Below are 27,692 nucleotides of genomic sequence, written 5' to 3' on the forward strand. Positions count from 1 at the left end.
CATAGACCCTCGACAAAAACGGGACAGGCAACTGCTGTGGGGTTTTTTTTGTGCGATCTATCTTGGAATATATTAAGTTTATTTGCCAAGCAGTCCACTACAACAATACTTCGTACTTAACACTGAATCTCATTCACGATCAAATTCACGTTCTGAATATTTACACTTTGCTCTTGCACGGCACGTTCCGAGTAATGACACAGAGAATTTTAAGGTTTTTTTGATACCAGTCATGGTGAATGTTCTGGTAACGATGAAGATCACAGTTATTCTCGAGGGTCTATGACCAAAGTTAAATGTCAAAGTCAACATAAAATAAAAAACAAAAGAAAGGTCAGATTGCATGTTATGGCTTCATTTAACTAACAAATAAACTAATAGATAAACTGACGCTGTGAAATCGTCATTAGTATGTGTACAGAAGCCTGGATAATAAACAGAAAATATACTATCTGTTTTGCATTATTTCTGTTGGATTTCCATTCCCGACAATATTAGAGTCCCCAAATCGCCGAAAAATATAGGGTAAATATCGGAGATTTCACAGATCCGGCGTGCCGAGGCACAGGGCAAGTCATTCAAGTATCGTCTAATATCGATATTTGAATCCCCAAATCACCGATAAATATTGGGTAAATATCGTCGATTTAACAGACCAGGCGTGCCATGGCACCAAGCAATTTATTCTGGTATCGTGTAGTATATATTACAGTCCCCAAAAACGCCGTGAATATCGGCGGTTCCACAGACGCGGCTTCCCATGGGACAACCGCAGTTCATTCTAGTATCGTCTAGTCACAGTCGCTTGATGGGCTATTCAGCTCTGGGACTATTCGCGCCATAGACGAGTGAGTGTACAGAAGCGAGAGGTGTTTATCGCTTCTGTACACTCGTCTATGGGGCGAATAGTCCCAGAGCTGAATAGCCCACCAAGAGACTGTGGTCTAGTATCGATTCTATAGTCCCGAAATCGTCGATATGTCAAACTTCGATACTAGATTGTAAATATCCGTTATTTAAAAATTGTGCAAAGTCGCGCCTTCATGTGAGTCGAGAGACACTTGAAATTTTGAATGACGTGATCAGTCGTGTGTCATTGTCATGGCATTAATTTCAATAACGATAATCGCCCGACGGGCTTGTCTCAAGTTTAAAAGCTTTACAAGAAAGTGTTTTTCAGTCCTGACAGTGTATAACCTAATCATGGCGATGACTGATGTTTTAATATTTCTGCCGGTCGCACATATAGCGTTCGATTTCACTTTGACAAGCACTTTGAATGTGCGATCCCTGCTCGATCAGTCAGTCGCCGATTTTTAAAATCAGCCAGACATTATATTCTTAAAGAAACTCAACGATGTAAAGATTACAAAATGCCTCATTCATAGTTTTACGCTGTTTGACAATTTTTTCCCGTCAGGGACGTCATGTACTTTAATAGCTGTTCACTCATATAGTGAAGCTTCGATCGATGCTGTAGCTCCATGCATGCTCATACACAGGGCTGCGATCGTATCGCGCTTTTAGAAGTGACTTTGATCACGTCTTCATTTGATCAAGGTGAATTTAGTACTGATTTTCGAAAGTCTCAACCCTCAAATACGCTCTCACTTCGATTGTGAGAGCCCCCACTTCAAGCCCTCACATTTGCTCGCACTTCGATTGTGAGAGCCCTCACTTCAAGCCCTCACATTCGCTCGCACTTTGATTGTGCTGGCCCTCACTTTGGCCCCGCACTTGTCGATTTCCGGCAACCTTACATACCTCTCTAAATCAGGAAAAAAGATCAGACCTCTAGCAGTATTGGCCAGCCAAGAAATACATATGCGCATAATAAATGAGGTAAAAGATGTGACATCTTAAGGTCTAATATCCTATCAAAATTGGAGGGTATAGAACTTGTAATTACTGAGATATGCATATATATGTATAATCAAGGTCAAAGGTCATCGAGGTCACATGACATTTTGAAAAAAAAAATTATATTGCTAATTAATCCCTATATGCCAAAAAATCAGACCTCTAGCTCTATTCGCTTGCCCAGAATTAGATGTGTGCATAATTAATGAGGTAATAGACATCAAATCAGGTCCAATAATCATTATCATTCAAGGTAAACCGTGAAATTTACCAGGTCCAAGGAACATATAGATGATGACAAAGGCAATGGGGCCATCTTGAACCACAAAATAGTGGTGGTACCAGGTGTTCGGAATGGGTAAGTGTACCCTGCCAGCTAGCCGCACCCGTCAAGATTGACCCAAAGCGACAAATCCATTGTTATTTGGTGAATTCACCAAATTACTTTTGTGAGTCAAAATTTGGTATGCTGTCACTCATCATTTGAGAAACAGACAGGTCATATTTTGATACAACATCTCTGTATCTACCGTAGAACTTCTTAAATGATTTCACTAATCTACTTTCTGAGAATCCTTGCCTCACTAACTTTTGAGCTAATAGGCTGTGTCTAACTCGAAAGTCTTCATATGAATGGCATGCTCTACTGTATCTGAGGAGTTGTGAAATATACACACCATAAGCTGGAGATGATGGTATATTGCTCGACAAAAAGGGAAAGTTTATGATTTCAAAATTGAAATCGTCTCTTTTGTCATACAGCTTAGTATATAGTGTATTATGTCTAATTTCAAACAATACATCTAGGTATGATGCCGAGTCCACATTTTCAGTTGTTTCTTTTATTTCTAAATCATCTGGGTAAATGTGGTGTAGATAATTGGATATACCAGGATTGTTTAAACTGATGAGATCATCAATATGTCTGTGGGTGTTGTTAAATCGCTTGGCAATCCTTTTACACCCAGATTTCTGAAGTGATTGCATGAACTCTGCTTCATACGAATACAAAAATAAGTCTGCAAGAAGTGGGGCGCAGTTTGTGCCCATGGGAATGCCTATGGTTTGCCTGAATGTCATGCCAGCAAACTTGATAAATATGTTGTCAATTAGGAAATATAGCATTTGAATCACCTCAACATCACTGTATTTGAGTTTGGCATCACTGTTGTTGGTGAAATAGCCTAAGTTGCGCTTGATAGCAACGTAATCATACCTACGACTACCATTCTTGTAAAAGAAGGCTTTCTTCACGAGAGATGATAGCCCGTCTTTAAGTTTGTTATGTGGGATGGTTGTATACAATGTTGAAAAATCAAATGTGTGGATTGAATTGTACATGTTTTTGTTATTTTGTAAAGCGTGTGTTGTCATAAGGTCTCCCATCCTACTAAATACAAAGGACATAGCACTTGTGGTTACTTATTTAATGACATAAACATATATTTTAGGTAAAAGGTCATTGAGGTCACATGACATTTGGTCAAAAAATTTCTCTCCTATAGTTATCCCTATATACCAAAAATCAGACATCCAGCTCTATTGGCTTGCTCAGAATGAGATATGTGCATAATTAATGAGGTACAGTATGTGGTGTCATAACGTGTCCAATCATACCAAATATGAAGGGTGTAGCACTTGTGGTTACTGAGTTATGGACAAATATGTATATTTGAGGTCAAAGGTCACCAAGGTCACGTGACATTTTGTCAAAATAATTGTATTGCTAAGTTATCCATACATACCAAAAATCAGACCTCTAGCTCTATTGGCTCGCTAAAAATTAGATATGCACATAATTAACGAGGTACAATTTATGGCGTCATAAGGTGTCCCATCATACCAAATTTGAAGGGTGTAGCACTTGTGGTTACTGAGTTATGGACAAATATGTATATTTGAGGCCAAAGGTCATTGAGGTCATTACATTTTGAAAAAAAAATTGTATTGCTAAGTTATCCCTATATACCAAAAATCAGACCTCTAGCTCTATTGGCTCGCTCAAAATTAGATATGTGCATAGTTAATGAGGTACGATATGTGGCGTCATACACAGTACGTGGTTTATCCCATGATGCAACTCGATTCGTACACACAGAGATCACCATTCTACCACCGAGGGCGCCATTACAAATATGACTAAAGCTGTCTCAAAATAGCCCCCAGCTTGAAATTGAGGTCGAATGCGTACGCATGACTTTTATCCTCGTTCGCAGTTACGTCAATGTGATAGCCCGAAAGACGTACATTTTTCAGTTTTTTTCCGGATCTTTATAGCATTTTTCTATCCAAAGATCCATATCATTGAAAATTGTCGTTAAGTTTTCATTTTTTTGCCCTTTTGGGGATATTTTTAGCTATCTCTTCTCTGGTTTTTTATCAATGATGCCTGAAAGAGTGCATATGCCATTGCCATGCTTGCTCCGAGTAAAATTATGTTCGCAGATTTTTATTTGACCGACATTTGGAGATTTCAGCGCAATTATTTAGTAAAAAATGAGATTTTTAACGGAATTTTGGCTATTTCTCGATTACAAACGTGGATTTTGAGAAATGGTCAACATTAGATTGTCGTGCAACTAAATACGATTCCAACGATATACTGCTTGCCTATGTTGACCCCAAAATCGAGGGAGGAGATAGAGTTTGAAACAGACAGTCACATCAGAATGAAAAATGTACTTTGCCATGTTATAATTTTGCTTTTGTATGCACATGCACTGTACTCAGGCTTACGCTCGCTTGTGCCGGGATTAAAATCGTATGAGACACGGCGCTGAAACAAATACAAATGACATGGCTCATTGGCTGTATCTGTGTACTATGTACCGGTATTAATCATGTAATTTCTCGATCGCACGAAATATGAATCAATGTTCATTTTTGCACGGTCCTTGAACTGTAAAGACTAGAACAGATAGGAACGTGGCTTTGCATTGCCAACTGTTGACAAAACCTCTTTGTTACGATGCGTTTTTAGGGTTGCGTTGCCGTCTTCTCCCGGGACCGGCTGATGTAAACAACACTGGCGTAAAACTACAAAGGCGCTACGAAGTACGCTGTTTCTGCACGATCACAGGATACTGAAGAGTTTACAGAACTTTCACGATCGCTTGTTGAAAACTGCGGTCCACTAAACCCTCACACCCGGCGTCAACAGCTTTGCTGGTTTGGAAGGGTGTCGATTCAGTGCAGCTTGCGTTCGCCGAAATGTGTTTCTGTCAGTCACCGCGTAGCCAGAGCTGACATGACATTCAGTAACTCGGTAATGCATGCTATCAATGTATCAGACATCGCAGCATTTGTGCTAATAGTTCAATCCTTATATCTGGCCGATGATAAATACATATACGTGAATACAAGAAAAACTTCCACTGTCAGTCTAAATATTTTCGAGGCGATCGCAACGCGCTGATGACTGTATCTGCATGTACTCAACTATTGTATCGTGTTTCTATGGGTGCATACGCGCAATGGGGATAACGGGCAGGCCGATCTCCGTGTGTACAAATCGCATTGCATCATGGGTACTTTCACGTACCGTGTCATATCCCATCATACCAAATACGAAGAGTGTAGCACTTGTGGTTACTGAGTTATGGACAAATATGTATATTTGAGGCCAAAGGTCATTGAGGTCATTACATTTTGAAAAAAAAATTGTATTGCTAAGTTATCCCTATATACCAAAAATCAGACCTCTACCTCTATTGGCTCGCTCAAAATTAGATATGCACATAAATAATGAGGAACAATATGTGGCGTCATAAGGTGTCCTATCATACCAAATATGAAGGGTGTAGCACTTGTGGTTACTGAGTTATGGACAAATATGTATATTTGAGTTCAAAGGTGACCAAGGTCACGTGACATTTTGTCAAAAAAATTGTATTGCTAAGTTATCCATATATACCAAAAATCAGACCTCTAGCTCTATTGGCTCGCTAAAAATTAGATATGTGCATAATTAATGAGGTACAATATGTGGCGTCATAGGGTGTCCCATCATACCATATATGAAAGGTTTAGCACTTGTGGTTACTGAGTTATGGAAAAATATGTATATTCGAGGTCAAAGGTCACCAAGGTCACGTGACATTTTGTCAAAGTGTCTGAGATATCTGCGTGAACGGATGGACTCACGGATGGACTCACGGACAAGCCCCCTGGACTTTATCTGTGTGGACTAAAAACTGTGTCACTGCATCCTTTTTGCAATATGAATAAGATGAGAAACTAAATGTTTATTTTTCTTGGCCTTATACATGGGAGTCTATGGACTGCCTTATACATGGGAGTCTATGGACTGCCTTATACATGGGAGTCTATGGACTGCCTTACACATGGGAGTCTATGGAGGTGAAAACTAAAAAGTCCTCTAACACGGCCAAATTTGATCGCATTGTGTAACAAATTGACGTGCATCTGTATGAGGTAGGGTACCATCCTTGTACCAAGTTTGAATGAAATCGCTCCAGGCGTCTCTGAGATATCTGCGTGAACGGACCGACGCACGCACGGAAGGGTTGGACGCACGCAGGCACGCACGCACCCACGCATGGACATGACCAAACCTATAAGTCCCCCCGGACGGTGTCCGTGGGGACTAAAAATTCATGAAAAACAAGTCATCGTTGATGACACAGTCCCCACTTGTTAATGGGTACTTTGATTACATGTCCTCAGAGAGGATAGAGTCCTCTTCATTAATTAGGTCTGTGATAAAAATACTTTGATACAGATGACGGTCAATGGCCAAGAATGAGTTCCATGGTGATGAAAACATAAAACCAATGTAGGCCACCATCCTAAAGTTCAGAAAATGAGTCAACAAGGAATTAATCAACAGGATGTGCAAAACATTTGTGCACACAATTCTAACACTTGACAGATTATCACTGGTACCATATTTCATAAAGTTTGATGCAGTATTTACAACACTATGAGATCACATCTGTATCAAGTTTCATCACATTTGACGTTGTATTAATTTATGGCTATATCACCCTAATTAGGAAAGTTCATTACTTATGCAATTACAAATTAATTAAAATGACACTGATAAATGTCTTTTTCAATTTTAAAGCAATGTGAGCTTAACATCAGTTATCATCTGTATAAAGTTGCATGAATTGATGCAGTACATATTTCTTGACATATCAGCCTACTTACAAAACTTCAATAATTGACATGTTACTGCTACATGACGTGAAACAAATTGACGAGCATATGTATGAAATACTCGTAGGTCAATGTCCTTGTACCAACTTTGAATGATACTGGTGGAAATATGTCTGATTATGGCTCTGTACATTTGAATATTGTAACAAAATCACCGCCATGCAGCAATATTTGATCTTACTGTTTCAAAACTCAACACGTATATGTATGACGTAAGTCAATGTACATGTACCAACTTTGAATAAGATCAGTTGAGACTTGCCAGAGTTATGGCTCTCGACATGAAACAACCATAACAAAATTGCTACCATGTGGCCATATTGGACCATCTCGTGAAACCAATCGACATACATAAGTAAGTCAATGTCCTTGTACCAACTTTGAATAAATTCGCTTGATACATGTCTGAGTTATGGTTCCAGACATGAAAAAATCGGAAAAAAATGGCCACAAAACAAATCAATGTGCATATGTATGACGTAGGTCACTGTCCTTGTACAATGATTAAAATTGGTGAATAAAATAAGTTGAGACATGCCCAAGTTTTGGCTAAGGACACGAAAAAATTGTAACAAAATGGCTGCCATGCAGCCATATTGGATCATATCATGAAACAAATTGACATACATATGTATGACATAGGTTAATGTCCTTGTACAAACTTTGAATAAAATCGGTTGACATATGCCTGAGTATTATGGCTCTGTAAATGAAAAAATCTTAACAAAATTGCTGCACGGCAGCCAAATTGACGTGCATATAACAAATTGACGTGCATATCTATGACATTGGTCAATGTCCTTGTACCAACGTTGAATAAAATCGGCTGAAACATGTCTGAGTTATGGCTCTGTACATGAAAAAATCATAACAAAATGGCCGCACAGCAGCATATTGAATCGTGTCACAAAACAAATTGACATACATATGTATGACATTGGTCAATGTCCTTGTACCACTCTGAATAAAATCGGTTGAAACATGTCTGAGTTATGGCTCTATACATGAAAAAATCGTAATAAAATGGCCGCCTGGCGGCCATATTGGATCGTATCACAAAACAAATTGACCTGCATATCTATGACATTGGTCAATGTCCTTGTACCAACTTTGAATAAAATCGGTTGAAACATGTCTGAGTTATGGCTCTGTACATGAAAAAATCGTAATAAAATGGCCGCCTGGCGGCCATATTGGATCGTATCACAAAACAAATCGACGTGCATCTGTATGACATATGTAGTAATCCTTGTACCAAGTTTGAATGAAATTGCTTCTTGCATCTCTGAGATATCTGCGTGAACGGACGGACGCACGCACGCACGCACGCACGCACGCACGGACGCACGCACGGACATGACCAAACCTATAAGTCCCCCCGGACGGTGTCCGTGGGGACTAATAAGCAAGTCCAAGATACTGACCCAAGATGTGCACAATCATTTCAGGTCAGCCCAAAGTACTAACATGCTAATTTTTCATGTAATCTGCTCAGTGGTTATTGAGTTTTTTAATTTTGACTGTTTTTACATTGTTTCACTTAATTTGCATATTTTTGGCAATGACAACTTCATTTGAACAAAATCTCATCTACAGCCCATCATCCATGTACACACCAAATATCAAGATGAAATGTGCATCGGTTTTGGAGTTTTTGACGTTGACGGACAGACATACAGACATACATACAGACAGTTCCCTAGCCTATAAGAATAGCTTCCATTGCCATATATACATATGGCTATGGGAGCTAAAAAACCTCAAAATGTGGTGGGACTCACACTTTAAGTCAGAGTAGGCAGTGTAGTATCGGCCCATACAAGTCAAAGTTAAGCAGTGTACATGGCATATACTAGTCCGAGTAAACAGTTTTAATTGGAGTTTGCAAGCTTAAGTCTGAATACATATGCTATGACTTGTGAGTCTGGCTCAGTTCTGGAACTCAGAGAATGCTGTTGAAGAAACTCCTACATACCTCCTATATTGGAGCATATTGCTAACCAATTTCCATATGCATAAATACATGTATGGCACAAGGTGATGTCCTTGTACCCGCTTTGAAGGAAATTGATCGAGGCATGTCATTTAAACCTAATGTATCAAGAGTCAATGCTCATTCTTCAGCATTTTTACAAATAACTACGAAAAATTTGAATAGTATTTTAACAATGAGACATTTGACATTTTTAATTGTAACTATGAGCAATTTCGTAGATGTTTTATTTGATAATATTTATTCTTTTAAAGAGGCACTCCCACTTGGTAACATATTTAAAACACTTTTTTTAATGCCAACGGTCGATATTTGACATGGCGACTGCACGCGGATTGCGAGATATCGATAAAAACATGTCCTCAAAAATGTTAAAGTTTGAATTCCCGTGGCCCACCTAAATTCAGCTTCCGAACATCGAACGTTCGGCACTGGGGCCGTTGTCAACTAAGCTATGGAGTACGAGTCTACGCTGACGCTGCTGTACGCCACAGCAGTACCACTCGCGTCGGTAAGCGGTCATGTCCCATGGGAGAAAGCCCAGCCCTACTGACTCGGCAAAGAAACGAAAAACAAAGTTTGCTGATTCCACCAGAATTCGTATAGGTGACTAGCACAGATAGGTGCGGTTGATACATAGTATGCATAGTGGCCGCCGCGTGGTATGCGCGCATACCACACGCGGCGGCTGCTATGTATCGAGCCACGCGTAACTGTGTGGCAGACGACAAAATGTAGTCATCAGAGGCAACTAATATTTTACGCGTAAAAACTGATATCTATGTGGTATTGTTTAAAAATTTAATACAACTGACTGAGAATAATGAAAACGACAAAAACTAAGGAGAAGTTTTAAAAAATACCGCAATTATACGGTATCGCTCAAATTTGATCAGAATTGGTACATACCAGTATGGGTACCAAAGATCAACAATAAATGTTGTTTCTATCTGTTCAGTGCAGGAAAATTCTACGTTGATGTTATGACAATGATTTCTGCACAGTACAACCATAAAAACAACAAGAAATATTTAAACCAGAAAAACAAGAATGACAAAAGTAATTAAGGTCTGAAATTTTAGGTACTGGAGAACTTTAGCAACATGCATAGCAGAAAGGCAGCTAGCCCCCCTTAGTTTGACCATAGACGGTCTTCCTCCCCTCTAATGTCTATGGTTTGAGCTGGTCTGTTAATATGCAACAGTTCATAAACAATGACAGGAAGTGACTCAAGTCAGGGGAGTAAGCCTGTTTCAAGCCTGTTTCAGAATTTCGCTTTTTCTTACCTCATTTACACATTTTTGACACTGATGTGTTCATTTGAACAAATTCACATCTCAACCCCTACATCTACCTGTACACCAAATACTGAGACAGTAGCTTTGGCGGTACGGGAGCCTTTGTGTGTGACGGACATACATCCGCACATACCCACAAATATACAGACGCCACTTAGACTCATCATATAAGCTCTTTTTGGTATTTATATATAAAACCAAATATGAGCTAAAAAGAATTACCAGCGGTAAAGGAATTGATAATGATGTATATAAAGTCATCGCAGTAGGAGGTAAATTAATTGCGTCATTCGAACGTTTTTGGACTCCTTAGAATATTGTCAATCAGCACAACAACACACTTTTGGGGAACTTCGGGTCATAACCAGAAACGATCGTAAAACTTCAGGATGTGAAAAATACGCTCGAAAAATGACATGTTTTTATCGATATCTCGCGATTCGCGCTGAGTTGCCACGTCAAATATCGACCGTTGGCATTAAAAAAAGGTGTTTTAAAAATGTTACCAAGTGGGAGTGCCTCTTTAAGATCTGTATTTTATTAATGATTGTTCTTTTTAACTTTTGTTACTGCCTTTGTTTCTTTGTTGTGCTCTTTGTTAGTTTCTTATGTCTTTTTCTGGGATTGTAATTGGCTGAAAGCCCTTTGTTACAAGCCAGTAAATAAATAAATAAATAAATAAATAAATAAATAAATAAATAAAGAGCTTATGACTGCTAGCCATAACCAAAATCATAAGTTTGCATGAAAGAACTTATACGATGACTAAACTTTACGAATATACATACTCCTAATTTTAAGAATGTGGCATCATGTCTCTTTTTTTATTACATCATCATCAACTTATCTCACTTAACTATCTCTATTCTACCAATTCATGGTCTGAGTATGCTTCTATTGTAATTATAAAGTAATGGGATTGGCGAGGAGTTGACAACATCATTTTTGCAACTTCACCTTCACTAAGAAGATAGGACTCACACTACATGGTTAGTGACAATTTCATAAGGAAACAGCAATGGTTGGGGCAGTTGCCCAGGGCCAGTTGTTATGATATTAATGAATGAAGGTGAAAAAAGGCATGTGTCAATATAAGAATGCACAGTCAGCAAGAATATTTAACTATATATAGCACATTTTGTGATGGATGACAAAAAAAAAATGAGTAATTTGAAAATAAAAGAAAATGAAATCATGCCAGCATAAATGTGATGGAGAATGAAAGAGACGTAACTTGCTGGCATTGGAGGGTGTGATCACAACAGAACACATTTTTGGACATGCATACAAGAGTAAATCAAACTTAAAGAATAAGGGTGTCAGAATTTATTTTGTTGATACATTTTAGAATACAAGGAACTTAAGATAAAATCTGAAATTGTTTGAAAACAAGCTGGTAAATTGTAGGAAAATGAATATGACCACATAAAAATTATCCTTTCTCTTTGAGTCATTTTAACATACACAACAAGAAGCTGTATAAAATAATCTTGGGAGTATTTTCTATCAGTGTTAATTCTAGCAGCAAATGTGTTCATTCTGTGGTAAATTGTTCTCATTTCACTCAAATCCCACTGAGCGTTCAACGTAGTCTACGAGTAAACCTACCATTTCGAGTACCCTTTTTCAGAATCAATGTTCGTAAACACTCCTTTTTTGCCACATGCTTTAACGATATTGCAAAATTGCGCTCGAGTATTGACATTTTTATTACAGAATTTTCCAAGTAAATATGCAAAGACTGTATGGAACAACATCTATTCACTATTTTGATATTACAATACTTTAAATTTACTACATCAAAATTTTGTCAAACTTACCTGAAAGTAAGTGAGTTCTGTATGATACAATTTTGGAATTATAATGTGCAGTGTTGTTCCTACAGCTAGCAGCAGCTCATACTTATGAAGAGAGCGTCTTATGTAACCCCAAAAACTCAGACACCAAATCTTGAACAATACTTCAAGGTCAAATACCAGAGTGAACACAACCTATTCACATGGTAAAAGCAGAAAATGATTGCAGTAAGAACACATGCAGGAAAGTGACCTGAATATGAAAAAATCCACAAAGGATTCTTATTTCTATAAATACTACTTACCTTTGAAATGATTGCCTTAATTTGATTCATATATGCAAACCTATTGAGAATCTTTCAACATGTAAAGTGATGTTAGGGGGTCCTGTTTCACACCAAAGCTCGAGAACCCACTCCAAATCCCTAGTTATGCTTTGTACATTCCCACAAAGAACAAGTCATCGTTGATGACACAGTCTCCACTTGTTTATGGGTACTTTGATTCAAGTCCTCAGAGAGGATAGAGTCCTCTTCATTAACCCTTTGAACCCGGCTCGGACAGAAATGCCCGATGACGTCATAGAGTACCAGGGGGTCAGGGTGTAAAAGGTTAATTAGGTCAGTGATAAAACTACTTTGATACAGATGGCACTGCATGACAAAGGTCAATGTCCTTGTACCAACTTTGAATAAATTGGTTGAGAAGTGCCTGAGTTATGGCTAGGACATGAAAAAATTGTAACAAAATGGCCGCCATGCTTCAATATTGGATCATATTGTGAAACACATTGATGTGCATATGTATGACATACCAGTAGGTCAATGTCCTTGTACCAACTTTCAATAAAATCGGTTGAAACATGTCTGAGTAATGGCTCCATACATAAATCATTAAAAAATGGCCACACGGTGGCCAAATTGGATCGTATCACAATGTACATACCGGTATGTATGAGATAGGTCAATGTCCTTGTACCAAGTTTGAATAAAGTCGGTCGAGATGTGCCTGAGTTTTGGCTAAGGACATTAAAAAATTATAACAAAATGGCTGCCATGCAGCCATATTGGATCATATCATGAAACAAATTGATGTGCTTGTGTATGACATAGATAAATGTCCTTGTACCAACTTTGAATAAAATTGGTTGAGATATGCCTGAGTTATGGCTCCGTACATGAAAAAATCGTAACAAAATGGCCGTACAGCAGCCATATTGGATCATATCACAAAACAAACTGAGGTGCATATGTATGACATGGGCCAATGTCCTTGTACCAATTTTGAATAAAATATGTTGAAAAATGTCTGAGTTATGGCTCTGTACATGAAAAATCCTAATAAAATCGGCCAAATTAGATGGTATCAAAAAACAAATCGCCGTGTATATTTATGATTTATGAAGAAATCCTTCTACCAAGTTGAACAAGTCATCGAAAGATGACACAGTCCCCGCTGTTTACATTGTTTGGAATGTTTAGTAGCTGTAAACTACTGATAATTGTATTAATGTTGAATTCTGAGTATCATTAGGCGATTTCTGAAATGTCTTGATTGTTTCGTTTTTACATCATTTCACCGCTTGGGGGCGCTGCCGGTGGGGGTGGATGATTTTATTGCGTCTGCAAGGAAATGTGAACAATGGTCTGTCGATAGGCAATGGACAGCGGTAGCGACACCAACACTATCATAAACGGGCCATTGTTTACTTTGACAAATCTCAATAACATTCAACATCTAAGAATTCCTAGGGTTTCTGCGAGCCCTCGAGGCAAATATCTCCCTTGCTCTGCCGTACGGGAAATCGGCAACACACGGCCCTTCCATTGAGAGCAACATCAAATTATCTACATTGCCGTCGGAAAATCTACTACGGGCTCCTGTTTTAGCAGCTGAAGCCCTTTTCGCATGCAACCAAGGATACAGGAATTACTACTGCAATACATGTCAATTGTCGAACTGCAGGAAACCTTTCCACATATTCTTGAATTAGCAAACGACATAACTCCGAGTTCTCAGCGTAAACTTCGCTTGTCTGAAGTCGTTTCTAAACGCGTTGCCGTGAGTGCTCACGGTTTACGTAGTCTGATCCAAGATGATCGATGAAGTTTCAAGTGCCTCGATACCGTAGTCACGGAGTTCATTGTCAATCTCTGGGTATTTACTTGCATTTATGACTTTGTCAAGACACAATAGGATATTAGTACATGTAGTACAGTTGGCAGGAAATCGCTCCTCCGTTCGCTGTATCAAATGTTCGGCGCGATGAAGCGTCGACGCGAGTTTGCACAGGCAAAGCGGATGACGCAGCTCTCATTAGCATATGTCGTGTGGTTGGCTTCGATTTCTTCTCTGAACTCGCGTTCATGATTCCTTTACATCTAACACTGTCCGTAATTCTGCGATGGTCGACTGTATCATTGGTTGTATTATCGAAAGGTTGCGTTCATGATTCCTTTACATCTAACACTGTCCGTAATTCTGCGATGGTCGACTGTATCATTGGTTGTATTATCGAAAGGTTTGCATCCTGACTATGAAAGACAAAATTACATTGGTCAATGATCGGCATCATCAACATGCATGTCATGGCTATACGAACGAATATTGTTTGCTTCAGCAAGCCGTCTGCAACGTTGTTATTTGCGGCATTCATCACCAAACTCAAAAAACAGCGCGGGCCTTCGCACCGTTACGCTCCACCAAGGGATAGCCATCGGGCAGAGCATGGCTCCTTCAGACTTTGAAAGTCGACGTTCTTTCTCGAGTATTTTATTTCGATCCCGTACTAGCCGTTCTTTCAACTTCCGAGTAGCGAAAAAAGTTGAATATTAATGACGGTTTTTCGGTACTGCATTACTTTGCGGACGGCATCATTCGTGGCCAATGCAGTCGACGTCGAACGCCGCCTTCATTTTTTCGTCCCGTCATGACGGACCGTCTGATCCCAAACAGATAACTTTGTCAAACAGCCACATTTCACAGCACGTGTTCACTGTGACGCGTGATCGACGGATTAGTATATCGGTTCTTGCTGCTGACACAATATTGTTACATTTTATCAGAAGCTGGTCGCGTAGTTTAGAGTGATTCAGTCTTATTCAAAATACACGGAGAACAGAAGGTGCCTATCAGTGCCCCTTTTGAAGCGGGCTTTTGTATATTTTTGCAAGATAAAGCAGCCAATTTAGTAACGTATGCCGTACGCAATGACCGGCTCAATATGCATTCAAAATTATTTCGTTGCGTGTAATTACGCAAGTACGCAAAATTTTCCGCAAACGGAAACTGCATCGAGTAGTACATGACACGTATGCTGACAAATCACGGGATGAAATACTGGTAAATATCTCTGCATGTGTACTGATCCAATTTCATCAAACAATCACAAATTTCAATCAATCAATCACAAATTTCAATCAATCAAAACCAACAGTCATTGACATGTCAAGCACGCTGTTTCTCACGCAGAGCCCGCCTAACTAAAACGTTCCCATCCACGGCACACTACGTGCCTACTACGGGCAGGAGACATACCAAACCAGACAGTTAAACTTGAACGAAACTCCTGCTGCTACCACCATGAAATGACTCACAATTCGTAAAGGAATATCGGGAAAAGGCGATTACATTAGAAAAAATAGTGCACTCTAGAAAATCAAATCATACCGATAAAATCTATGAGCAAACTTGGTCTCGTTTGTAGCTCCATGTGAAACAATGCCATGGATTTGTTTCCGAGTCGAGTATGCATTAAACGTCAAATTGATTGTTTTGTTTGCTCGTTTCTTTTTTTTTTGCACGTTAACAAATGAATTAGATCAGGAAATTTGAAGACGACATAACACTAAACGAAATGGTTTTCGGAACATGTAGTTACACTCTAGGGGTAGCTACCTCCATGCACTCACCCATCACACGCGTTTGTGGAGGGACGGTGGTGGGCACAATCAATAGTAGGCCTAGGGCGACATAAAGCTGCAGCTGTGAGGCATGTGATCACCAGCGATTCAAATCGTCTGAACATACCATTATTTTACGGGAGCCCGCATAACCAACCGTAGTGCTTGTCAACGATGACGTTTAAAACTGACGAGATGACATTTTTTGCAAATTACTAAAGCTTTCTGTGGCTCTCGTTCATCACGACAGACAACGCTTGACGCCTAAAACTCCTAAAACTGACCAACCGAAACCGTCACCAGTCCTGCGAAATACCTTTTGGAATCGACTACAACTTTGCTAGCGTCTCCCCCATAAATAATCATACAGTCCGGTGATTTACGTCATCAGTGTATTTACATGATCCAAACATTGGCTTCAGATTCGGATTCAGAGAAAAAAAGTCTGAATAAAAGACATCAAGAGTAATTTTGGTGACTAAATTGAATTATTTTGAGATAATAAGGACTGTGCATCAAGAGACCATATGGTACTACATTTATGCCCAGTTACAAAACGATCGCTTCACAGATGCCACAGAAATCGTTGATGACAGGTGCACGGACGGAAGGACGCCGGGACGGACATGACCTAACCCATTAAGTCCCCGCTTGCGGGGACTAATAAAATTGGTCGAGACATGGCTGAGTTATGGCTAAGAGCATAAAAAAATTGTAACAAAATGGCCACACAGCTGCCATATTGGATAGTATCACAAAACAAATTGACGTACATATGTATGAGATAGGTCAATGTCCTTGTATGAACTTTGAATGAAATCGGTTTAAACATGTCTGAGTTATGGCTTTGTACATGAAAAAAATCGTATTAAAAAGGGCCGCAAGGCCGCCATATTGGATCGTATCACAAAACTATTCGACGTGTATATGTATGACATAGGTCAATGTCCTTGTACCAACTTTGAATAAAATCGGTTGAAACATGTCTGCGTTATGGCTTTGTACATGAAAAAATCGTAACAAAAGGCCGCAAGGCGGCCATATTGGATTGTATCACAAAACAATTCAACCTACATATGTATGACATATGAAGTAATCCTTGTACCAAGTTTGAATGAAATCGCTCCTGGCATCTCTGAGATATCTGCGTGAAAGGACGGACGCACTGACGTACGCAAGCACGGACACACGGACATGACCAAACCTATAAGTCCCCCCGGACGGTGTCTATTGGGACTAACAAACTTTACCAGCTTGCTAAAAAATCTATGCTTTTTTGCAACAAACAAAACTAAAACAGAACAGAAGAAAAAAGAGAAACCTGGGTAAGTGGTTATAGAAGTAGTTTCATCTCAGATGTGGTGAAAGTGGTAGATATAAGTGCACGTAATGAAATCAGAAAATCTCAAGCAATAAAATGGCTAAGTACTATCCAAGTTAGGATACTGAAAAAATTAAAATTTTAGTAGCAAAATAACCTATGATAAAAATGTTTAGCAAACATATGGGAGGGGGGCACTGAGTCAAGTGGCCACACAAGAGGTTTTTTGGTGACCTTGGGGTAAGGGTGAATCCATCCTGTGAGACCGAAATGTGAAGAAAGCAGTGGAATTTCCAATAAATAGGGGTCAGGATGGAATTTCAAGCCCAAACTTAGGGGGATGACTGAAGTGACCACAAAAAGAGGGAACGAAACATAGGGCCAATGGCCCTGAAGCTACTATAGACGTGGCAGGTAAAGAGGATGTACAAAGCATAATATCAGATATAGTGAGTGTGGAGTTCCTTTGACATACAGTATTCTTATGACAGAAGAATTGTTCCAGTATGACTCATACTTATAGACCCCTATATACACAGATTTATCAATAGCCAGCATCTAAAAATTATTCACATTCTGCATTCTGACGGGCATGATACCTATAATGTCTTTTCCATCTGTCTTTCATACTAGGTGTACACTTATACAGGCAGTTTGATCATTATGACTTCAAAACAAATTCAATAATCCAAATCATACAAGGTAATAAATTACCAGGTCATCAAAAAGGAAAAGTCAGAAGATTATGAAGACCATGTTGAACCACAAATACAATCATAAGTGGTGGTATCAGGTGTCCGGAATGGGTTTGGCATACCCTACTAACATGCTACACCAATCAAGCATGGCCCTGAAATGTAAACATAGGGCAAAAGTCCCTGAAGCTATTGCCCCCAAAAATAACAATAGTGACAACATCACTGTTCGCTCCCATATAGTTATCAAAACAAGTCAATAATTGTATGAAACATGGACATACATATACAGACAGACTGACATACACAGACTGGCACAGAGTGATAACATTGACCCCAAGTGTGCCTTGGCCCATGGAGAGTGATAAAGATATAACAAACAGCTGAATGTAATGATAAAATAGTTAAGTATAGGCCTACAGGCACTGAAGGTGAATATGTTACAGCAATTTGATTAGTTTCTTTTCCTTTTCTACTTCTGTGATAATCTTTAAGACAATCAATCTGCAAGGCAGTATATGTATTGACAAATATGTTATCTTAATTACAAGCACACAGTAAACTGTTCTTGATTTTTCATTTACAATATTTGACATAGACTGAAATACATAACATGCAACCAATGTTTACACTTTGCCCATACACCAGATACATGGAGAAATTTCAACATACAATCATCAACTCAGAAACCCTACAGGGAAAAGTAAACATTGTTTTCTTCCAGAACAGCTGGTGCATCCACATCTGGAACAACTTACAAACTTAACCAATAACACAAGGATGATGACACAAGAGATAAAGTTAAACTGTGGTGAACTTGACTATTCCTTTCAAATCCTTACCTAACTTGACATCTTAAACTAAAATACACTGCATGGTTAATTGCGCACAAAAATACATCGGGGTGGACCATTTGATAAGGGACGGTGTCTGGAAGATCGATGAGGTACATTATCTTTTTTATCCGATCCATTGTACATTCTTTTTTCCCCACTCTCCCACCTTTTCTTTTTGTCAAACCTTCTCTGGCTGAATTTTTTATTGGCATTTGTTTGGAATTTTTTCAAAATCTGCCAATATTTTTTTACCGCATTTCAACACCAAATACAGTTTACCATATCAAATGCTTACTAAATCACCACATTATATACTCTTAGTTCCAGTAGGTATAAAATTACCAAAAAAAATCTTAAAAATACAAAATGAAAGATATCCCAGTAAAACTGACAGTTTCGCAAAGTTGCCCCAAAAATTCAAAATTCCGGATTTCAACTTAATTTCAATATATCTTATTAACAAAAACCCTAAGAACCGGTTTACTAAATATCAAAGCAATCAGACAGGTAAATTTTGAGAAACAAATTTTTTGACCAAAGATGAGAAAAATTGCCCCCCAAAATACAAAATTGCAGACTTCATCCTAATTTTGAATATATCTAATTAACATAAACCCTAGGAAATGTACACTAGATATCAAAGCTACCAGATCAGAAGTTTCATGAGAAAAATTTTTTGACCAAAAAAAGCAAAAATTTCCCCAAAAATAAAAAACAATCACCAGTTTCAACATACCTTCAATGCATTATCTTGAGATTAATCTTAGATACCTGTATACCAAATATCAAAGCTATCAAATCAGTAGTTTTTGGATAAAATTTTTTTTTATCAAAAATTGGGAAAATTGCCCCAAAATTACAAATATGAAAATATCAATACAATTTGTACAAGCATGACTGAGATCATCCTGAGGAACATGAATATTAAGTTTCATGGCAATAAGACGAGCGATTTCAGAGAACAAGATTTATTGACTAAAAACGGAAAAAATACCCTAAAAATACAAACATGCAAATTTCATCCCAATTTTTGCACACATAACTTAGAATACCTAAAGAAATCTGCATACCAAGTTTCAACCAAATCTGACCAATGCTTACTGAGTTTTAGCCATTTGCAGGATTTTCCCTTTTTTTCCCCTCATTTGCATATTTTTGGCACTGACATGTTCATTTGAACTAATTCACATCTCCATCCCTAAGTTCACCTGTACACCAAATACTAAGACAGTAGGTGCTACGGTTTAGGAGTTTTTAATGTGGACGGACATACATACATACATATATACATACATACGTACATACATACATACATAGGTACATACATCCATACATACAGACGACATTTTTCCACCTTATACGAATACCTCCCATTTGCATATATACATATGCATATATGGGAGCTAAAAATTATTAGATTTCATCATAATTTCTACAGATCAAATTTAGTTCATCTATAGAAACCTGTATACCAAATTTCATAGCTGTTAGACCAGTACTTTTTGAGAAACATTTTTTTTACCAAAAATGGAAAATATTGACCCAAAAATTCAAAATTGCAGATTTCATCATAATTTCAATAAATATCATTTAGGTCATCTACAGAAGAAACCTGTATACAAAATTTCATAGCTGTTAGACCAGTACTTTTTGAGAAACACATTTTTTTACCAAAAATGGAAAATATTGACCCAAAAATTCAAAATTGCAGATTTCATCATAATTTCAATAAATATCATTTAGTTCATCTATAGAAACCTGTATACCAAATTCAAAAGCTATCAGATGAGTAGTTTTGAAAAACACATTTTTTGACCATGAATGGCAAAAATTGCCCAAAAAATACAGAATTACAGATTTCATCAGAAATTCAATATATATTACTTAGCTCATCTGTAAAAGCCTGTATACCAAATTTCAAAGCTATCAGACCAGTACTTTTTCAGAAACACATTTTTTGACTAAAAATTGCAAAAATTGCCCAAAATTACAAAATTGCAGATTTCATCATAATTTCAATAAATATCATTAAGGTGATCTGTAAGAACCTGTATATACCAAATTTCAAAGCTATTGGATGAGTAGTTTTGGAAATACACATTTTTTGACCAAAAATGACAAAAATTGCCTTAAAAATACAAATATGCAAATTTCACCAAGATTTGGACAAATATGACTCAAGTCACCCTAAGTAAACTGCATATCAAATTTCAAAGAAATTGGACAAGCGGTTTCAGAGAAGAAGATTTTTTTACCAAAAACACCAAAAAATGCCCAAAATACAAATTTGCAAATTTCATCACGATTTAAACAAACTTAAGTGAGGTCACCGCAAGTAAACTGCATATAAAATTTCAAAGCAATTGGACTTGCGGTTTCAAAGGAGAAGGCAATTGTTGATGGACGACGACGGACGACGACGGAAAATCAACCTATTTGATAAGCTCTGTGTTGCTGACAGCATAGCTAAAAAGCTAGCTGAGGTAATCCATAGGAATCTATGATTTAAATATGATTACCGCAGATGAGCAATTTCAGAGACTGAAGAAAGTAAACCAAATAGCCTTCACAATGCATGTAGCATATTTCATATTACTTGTCACAAAACTTAACGAGGGTATCCTTATTTTAATGCTATCGGATCATCAATATCAGAGTTATACACATTTCACTTTGGGTTCAGTCTGAAGTCAACAAATTTGGAATATGGACTCTGTAGACAAACACATGAAAGACAGAGAGGCAGATAAAATAACATCTACACATAGAAAAGTTCTCCAAACACCTTTGGCCCCTTGACTTCATGAGGTGGAAGGGGGCCTAAATCAAAATAATTTAGAGAAACAAGTATTGCAAACTAAATTGATGGATGGAACAAACCTGAGCAATTTTCTGGAATTTCTTGTATTGTTGTTGTTTTTCTTCATCATCAGTAAATGTTGATGAGGTTGAAGCAATAACTGCATCGGCAAAGACAAGTAGCAGAATTGCTAAATGGAATATCCGTGATTGAAGGATTACTTGACAGCAGTTAGGAGCAAGCCCAGCTGGTTTGTTTTCATCAATAGTGCTTAACTTCCAACCTGTACCATCATCGTGTATTGCCTTTGTAGTTGGAAAGAAAATGTAATTAAATAAAGGGAACAAGACTGTTCTAACACACAAATTTGTCAAGGTAGAGGTAGAGGAAGTACTTAGGCAAAATGGCGTTTCAGCAGTCGGCGTCCACGTCGTCCTCAGCCGAGCAGGCACACGCAACTGATTTGGATTTTTGGGTAAGTAGAGCTAAATTATGTTGCGAGACCGTTATTCCCAACCACAGGTTCTTGTTACATCTATTGCATAGATGTTCGAGGCGATCGCAGGCTGCCTTTGGCCGCCTCAAACGGCTGTCCGACTAACGTAACAGACGCTCTGATTGGATAGCTGTGAGTGCGTGAGTTCAACAAGATTTGCTATGACACAGGTTCAGATGTAGTGAGGCGAGGCTACGCGGAAGTAAACGACCACAACGATAAGGGCGAAAATACCGAGCACATTACTACAGCTGGATTTTAATCAGATTGAGAAAACTTTTGGGTCAGGGATTAAAGCAGGGCTGGTTTTAACCCAATAGTTGGCAAGCATTGACCTGTGATCATGCCACATTGCTAACCCACAAAGTGAAGGTCGAGAGTGCAGTGTTGCATTTTGGGATACCCTACTACCGATGCAGTTTGCTCCATGGTAACATTTTGACTGTCGGCTTTTCATTCAGACCTTGTCAACCAATCCTGCTTTTAGCTATATCATTCTTTGCTACATCAGACCACATGTTTGTAATTGGTATTTCAAATGCCTAGAAGTTGCAACAGTCGTGAAGCTGATGACAGGGCATAATGGGGGAATTGTTTGTGTCTCTTTTGTACCTCCATGTAGATTTGCCTAAAGCCAGTTGGCATAGACACAGTAAAATGAAGGAATAAACTTTAGCTGACTGTCACGTTAGTGTTGAAGTGATCATGAAATTGAAGCAATATACTTTGGCAACTGATGCAGACATTGTAGGGTGAATGGAGGTATGTAAGAACCCAAAAATTGACAAAGGGAGCGTCAAAGTGCTCGATCTAGCACTTTGTGGAAAATGGCAAACTGAGCGTCAAACTGAGCGTCAAACTGAGCGATCAAACACTTTGTGGAAAATGTCAAACTGAGCGTCAAAGTGAGAGTCAAACTGTCATGAACAGCTCCTCATTTGCCGCAATACCGCACGCGTCCTATGTTGTACATGACGCAACTACTGTGGCAACAGTGTTCCTTCTAAGGCTTATTTGCGCGCTAGCTGTGCAGTGTCTCAGACTGCTCTCGCAATGAAATTTCATGTTTTGCGCAACTTTAGTCTCAGTCATTTCAACCAGTATTAGTTTTGGAAATGATAACTCGGGGCGAAATGTACGTTCTCAGCATGGAAAATGACATACATAACAGCAGGTCACAGGCTGCTCACACTGTAACTCTACGTTGATGGTTAATGCAAAGTAGTATGCACAGTAATATTCGTTATGTGCTGGGTTTACAAACATGGATGTTGGTTCAATCACACGGATGCCCTTACAAATATTGAACCTTGGCATAAAGAGCAAGAAGGTGGTTTATATATCATTGAAGCCATCTATGGTCACCATTAGGGTCTCCTATGGATTTGACTGGGAATTCCAATCATCAAAAATACTTTTAGAAAAATCAAAAGATAATGATAATGTCCCACTGAGCATGGCCTGATCTAAAATGGCAAAATAGCTGCAAAAATAAACAATTGAAGATTTCATCATATTTGAACATATCACATCAAGATCATCCCTAAAACATGTCTACCAAATATTAAAGCTATCAGACAGGTAGTTTTTGAGAAACAAATTTTTCGACCAAAACTGGCAAAAATTGGGCCAAAGATATAAAATTGCAGATTTCATCATACATACAATATATTACATTAAGGTAATATCAGGGAAACTATATAGTTTACCAAGTTTCAAATCTATCAGACACGTAGTATTTTCAGGAAAAAAATTCACAAAAATGGCAAAAACTTCCCCTAAAATACTAAATTCTGCATTTCATCATAATTTCAATATACAATACATTACAATAAGATCTCCCCTAGGAGCCTGATACCACATATCAGAGTTATCAGACAAGCACTTTTTGAGAAATAAATTTTTTTACCAAAGACGGCAAAAATTACTAATGCAGAATTCATCATAATTTGAATATATCACGTTTTGATCACCCTTATGAACCTGTACACCAAATATCATAGCTATCAGATGAGCACTGTGGGTGTAAAACTTTTGACCAAAAATGGCCAAAATTGCCACAAGAATACAAATCTGCATATTACTGCATAATTTGAACAAATCAGACAAAGGTGGTTAGGTACATCTAAATTTGAAATATGAAGTTATCTGACCAGCAGTTTTGAAGAAGATTTTTATGACATTTTGACGGAAAATGACGAAAATTGTTTTAAAAATACAAATTTGCATATTTTATCACAATTTGCAAAAATTCTAAATAAGGTCATCCCAAGGGACCTCTCTACCAAATGTTTAACTACTGGGATCTGTCATTATGAGGAGAAGATTTTTGCCAAAAAATAGTAAAAGTAGTCTCAAAAATACAAATTTTGCATATTTTATCACAATATCAATACATCTGATTACATCATCCCTTGAGACCTGTACTCCAAATATTATTGGAATCAGGCTGGCATTTTTGATGAAGAAGCTTTGAATAGAAAAAGTTGACAGATGCCAGACACTGAGCACATCCACCTTTTAGAAAAGCTCCATGTTTATGACAACAAAGCTAAAAACAGCATTACATCATTAAACTCTCATTTAATTTAAAGAAAATCAAAGAACAATAGGACTTAAGATGTAATTTTTCTAAATACCTGGGAGCCATGAGTTGATGTTGACTTGCTACTGTTTGACCACATTTGTTGAAACTGTACACGAATTTCTGCAAAAACTTCAATAATCACAGCAATGAAGACATTCTGTAAACAACAAGTGTAAATGACATACTTTCAACTTGGTTAGTAAATTTGGAAACTGGTCAAAACATATCCTGAAAGTGACTGAGAAACTATTGACTTTGTATTCAGTGTTTCCATTTACACAAATATGGTGTCAATAACACTTTGCTCACATTTGGATACATGTGCAACCCAGAGTGAGTTGTATACACAATATTTAATAGTTTCTATGGACATTAGCTTGTGATAATCATAGTCAAGTGCATTTGAACATATTTTGATGCGCCGTCCATTGCAGTCTAAAATGGTTGGCAACTGTTGCAACTGTTAATCACACACACTTACAAAATACCATGCAACCTCGTACATCATACTATACAATCTGCCATACCTAAGTAAAGGTGTCCTCTTATAATATTGTTTTGCATAGAAGATTAAGGTAACATGTAATAATGGATAGTGTCATGTGTTGATAGAAGTTTAAATGTCACTGGTGTATTGTAATCTTTAAAGTTTATGTTAGAAGATTTTCTAGTCAAAGGTGTATCTTTAAGGTAGCGACTCGGGTTCATTGTCACTTATTTTCAATCCTCATTTTCACAAAGAATACGTGGTCACACACCCGACATGTGGTACTTTTTCTATCTGCTCGGTCACCGAAGAGTTCAGAAAATTTGTTAGTTTTTTAAAAACAGTGCGCATACGGCTGTTTTACACAAAAACACGTGTTTTTTAGTTTTTTTACTAAAAAAAGTGTAAGTACAAATCTCCAATCGGCCTTGGTGATCTGTTTACGGCAATCGACGGCTGGGTATACTGGGCAAAAAACCGTGTCCCGGATTTTTGAAATTCGCTTTTGTTTTCGCACAATGCACCTTCAAAGTGTCAACTTGACGTTTTTTGCATAAATTATCGGCCTTTGTTCACGTTTGTCAGGATATCTTCAGTTCCAGGCCCTTTATCGGAAATCTGAGACACGGTCTTTCAGATATATTCATTCACTGTCCACAGGTGAAAAATCAGGCTAGTCTGTCCAGGCGCCGCCGACTTATACTTATTTGAATAATGTACGCACTGCCAAAAACGGAACTGAGAAAATCGACAATTTGTGTAAACGACCTATGCGTCACACATTGTGACCAAGAAGTCCGACTCGCGCACTATTTTCTGCGAATTTTCTTACACCAGGACTAAGTTGAAATATTTAGAGTCAGTTTTGGGAATTTTGAATATGTTTAGGATTGCAGATCGTGTGAAAATAGAAAGAAATTATACACTGAACTGGCAAATGCTTAGTGCCAGCAGTGGGTGGTATTTACACAACAAACACAGAGGGTAATTAGCGATTTAATCCATTTTGGAACGTTTAACTAGCATATTAACTGTATACTGTTGTCTCAACGGTTACAATCTGGTTACCAGAGTTCACAGTCAAGACGAAGACGTCGAAACTTGCGTAAAAAGTCTCTCCGATCGAGACTTATGTGCTGTCGTCGCGCGATTGCGTCGGGCATTCACTTGTTCTTGACTCAAGTTGTCTACTTCCTGTCTCGCGATCGGCAATTTATGCATGTTCTTTGTGAAAAGTGATTGTCAAGTTCATGTTAGCGCCGACACTGTGCAAACGGGACGTCACTTGCTAGTTTTCCTACCTCAAGATGAGACGAACACACGTAACTCTTGACAACATAAAATGTCTGTCGTATTTTCTTAGCTTTTGCACCGCACTGCAAACTTGTCGCCCTTCGTTACGACGGGAGAGATTGACTCGTGTTATTTTTTCAAAGTTTATTTATATGTGTTCTTGTACCGATTTTATCAAACTAATAATAATCACGCCGTAGCGTAGAACAGTGCAGGCTGTCATCGACAGCGTGTTCCGAGAGACAGAGTATCGACTAGTCTACAGTGGAGTCACTCGACTTGCGCAATACCAGCGCACACATAATTATTTCGAAGATTTTTACTTTTAGTCAAACTTTCGATGACTGACCTCATATAGCAAAAATTGCTAGTTTCAGCACTTCTAGAAGTTGAGCCGGGTTTGTTTTACGTTCAGTGTTGAGGTCCAGCTAGCAGCTGTGGAGTCTGCGGGTAATTGATAAGTTTTATTCAGACAACACGCACACAATAATCATTTGTGAACCCTCGCAATTCACGTTTGACGTAATTTAATTTTTGGGTTATATTTAAAGAAAGAAAAGGCATGAAATAAAAAAAATATTCGCATTTCGTTTCGAAAAATTAGCAGATCGGTGAACTTGCTCTTGTGAATCTACATTATGTGTGTATGAACTCCTGCACTGGCTTGGGAAACTCCTTGACATAAATGTCGCGTGTTGTCGGGTACGGTGTTGTTCAAGGTTTCTCAGCAGACACGAAAAGACTGCACGATAGAAAACTCGAGTTTAAAAATATAAAAGAACACGATACTAACACCAAGCATGTACAGCAAGAGTGATAAAATTATCGCAACTAACAGAAGTTTCATCTCGCTCAGGCTAATTTTTGGACTCGGGTATGTAATCAGCATATAATATGTTCGAAAAGCAGCGTGTCAAATACTTTCAAAGTTGTTGAACTGAGCACGTCTCCGTTATCGTCTGCGTCCTCGGCCAAATCTGACTCTTCACTGCATTCTTGATCGTTATTACAGGGAGTATGAGCCAAAGTCGGATTGTTTTACATTTAAATCGACCTTTGCGCAAGTTGCCGTCTTTTTCAGGCCCGCTTTTGTGGACCTCGCTTGCTTTTTCGACGGTACGGAGCGCGAGCGCCGGCTTTGGTCAGC

The 27,692-nt window shown here is 38.2% G+C and overlaps 1 protein-coding gene across 2 annotated transcripts in view; it reads right to left on the reverse strand.

The window, feature by feature from the left end:
- LOC139148629 (sodium leak channel NALCN-like) overlaps positions 1 to 27,692 on the reverse strand; it is a 548,532-nt gene that overhangs the window by 409,682 nt on the left and 111,158 nt on the right. For both annotated transcript variants that reach the window (XM_070720114.1, XM_070720115.1), the window contains exons 8-10: positions 24,818 to 24,922; positions 21,763 to 21,987; positions 12,153 to 12,323 (exon numbers count right to left, since the gene is read on the reverse strand). In XM_070720114.1, coding sequence (XP_070576215.1) covers positions 12,153 to 12,323; positions 21,763 to 21,987; positions 24,818 to 24,922 — 501 coding nt within the window. The remainder of the gene's footprint in view (positions 1 to 12,152; positions 12,324 to 21,762; positions 21,988 to 24,817; positions 24,923 to 27,692) is intronic.

This window comes from Ptychodera flava, chromosome 13 (assembly GCF_041260155.1).
Source record: "Ptychodera flava strain L36383 chromosome 13, AS_Pfla_20210202, whole genome shotgun sequence".
NCBI classification, from domain to species: Eukaryota; Metazoa; Hemichordata; class Enteropneusta; family Ptychoderidae; genus Ptychodera; species Ptychodera flava.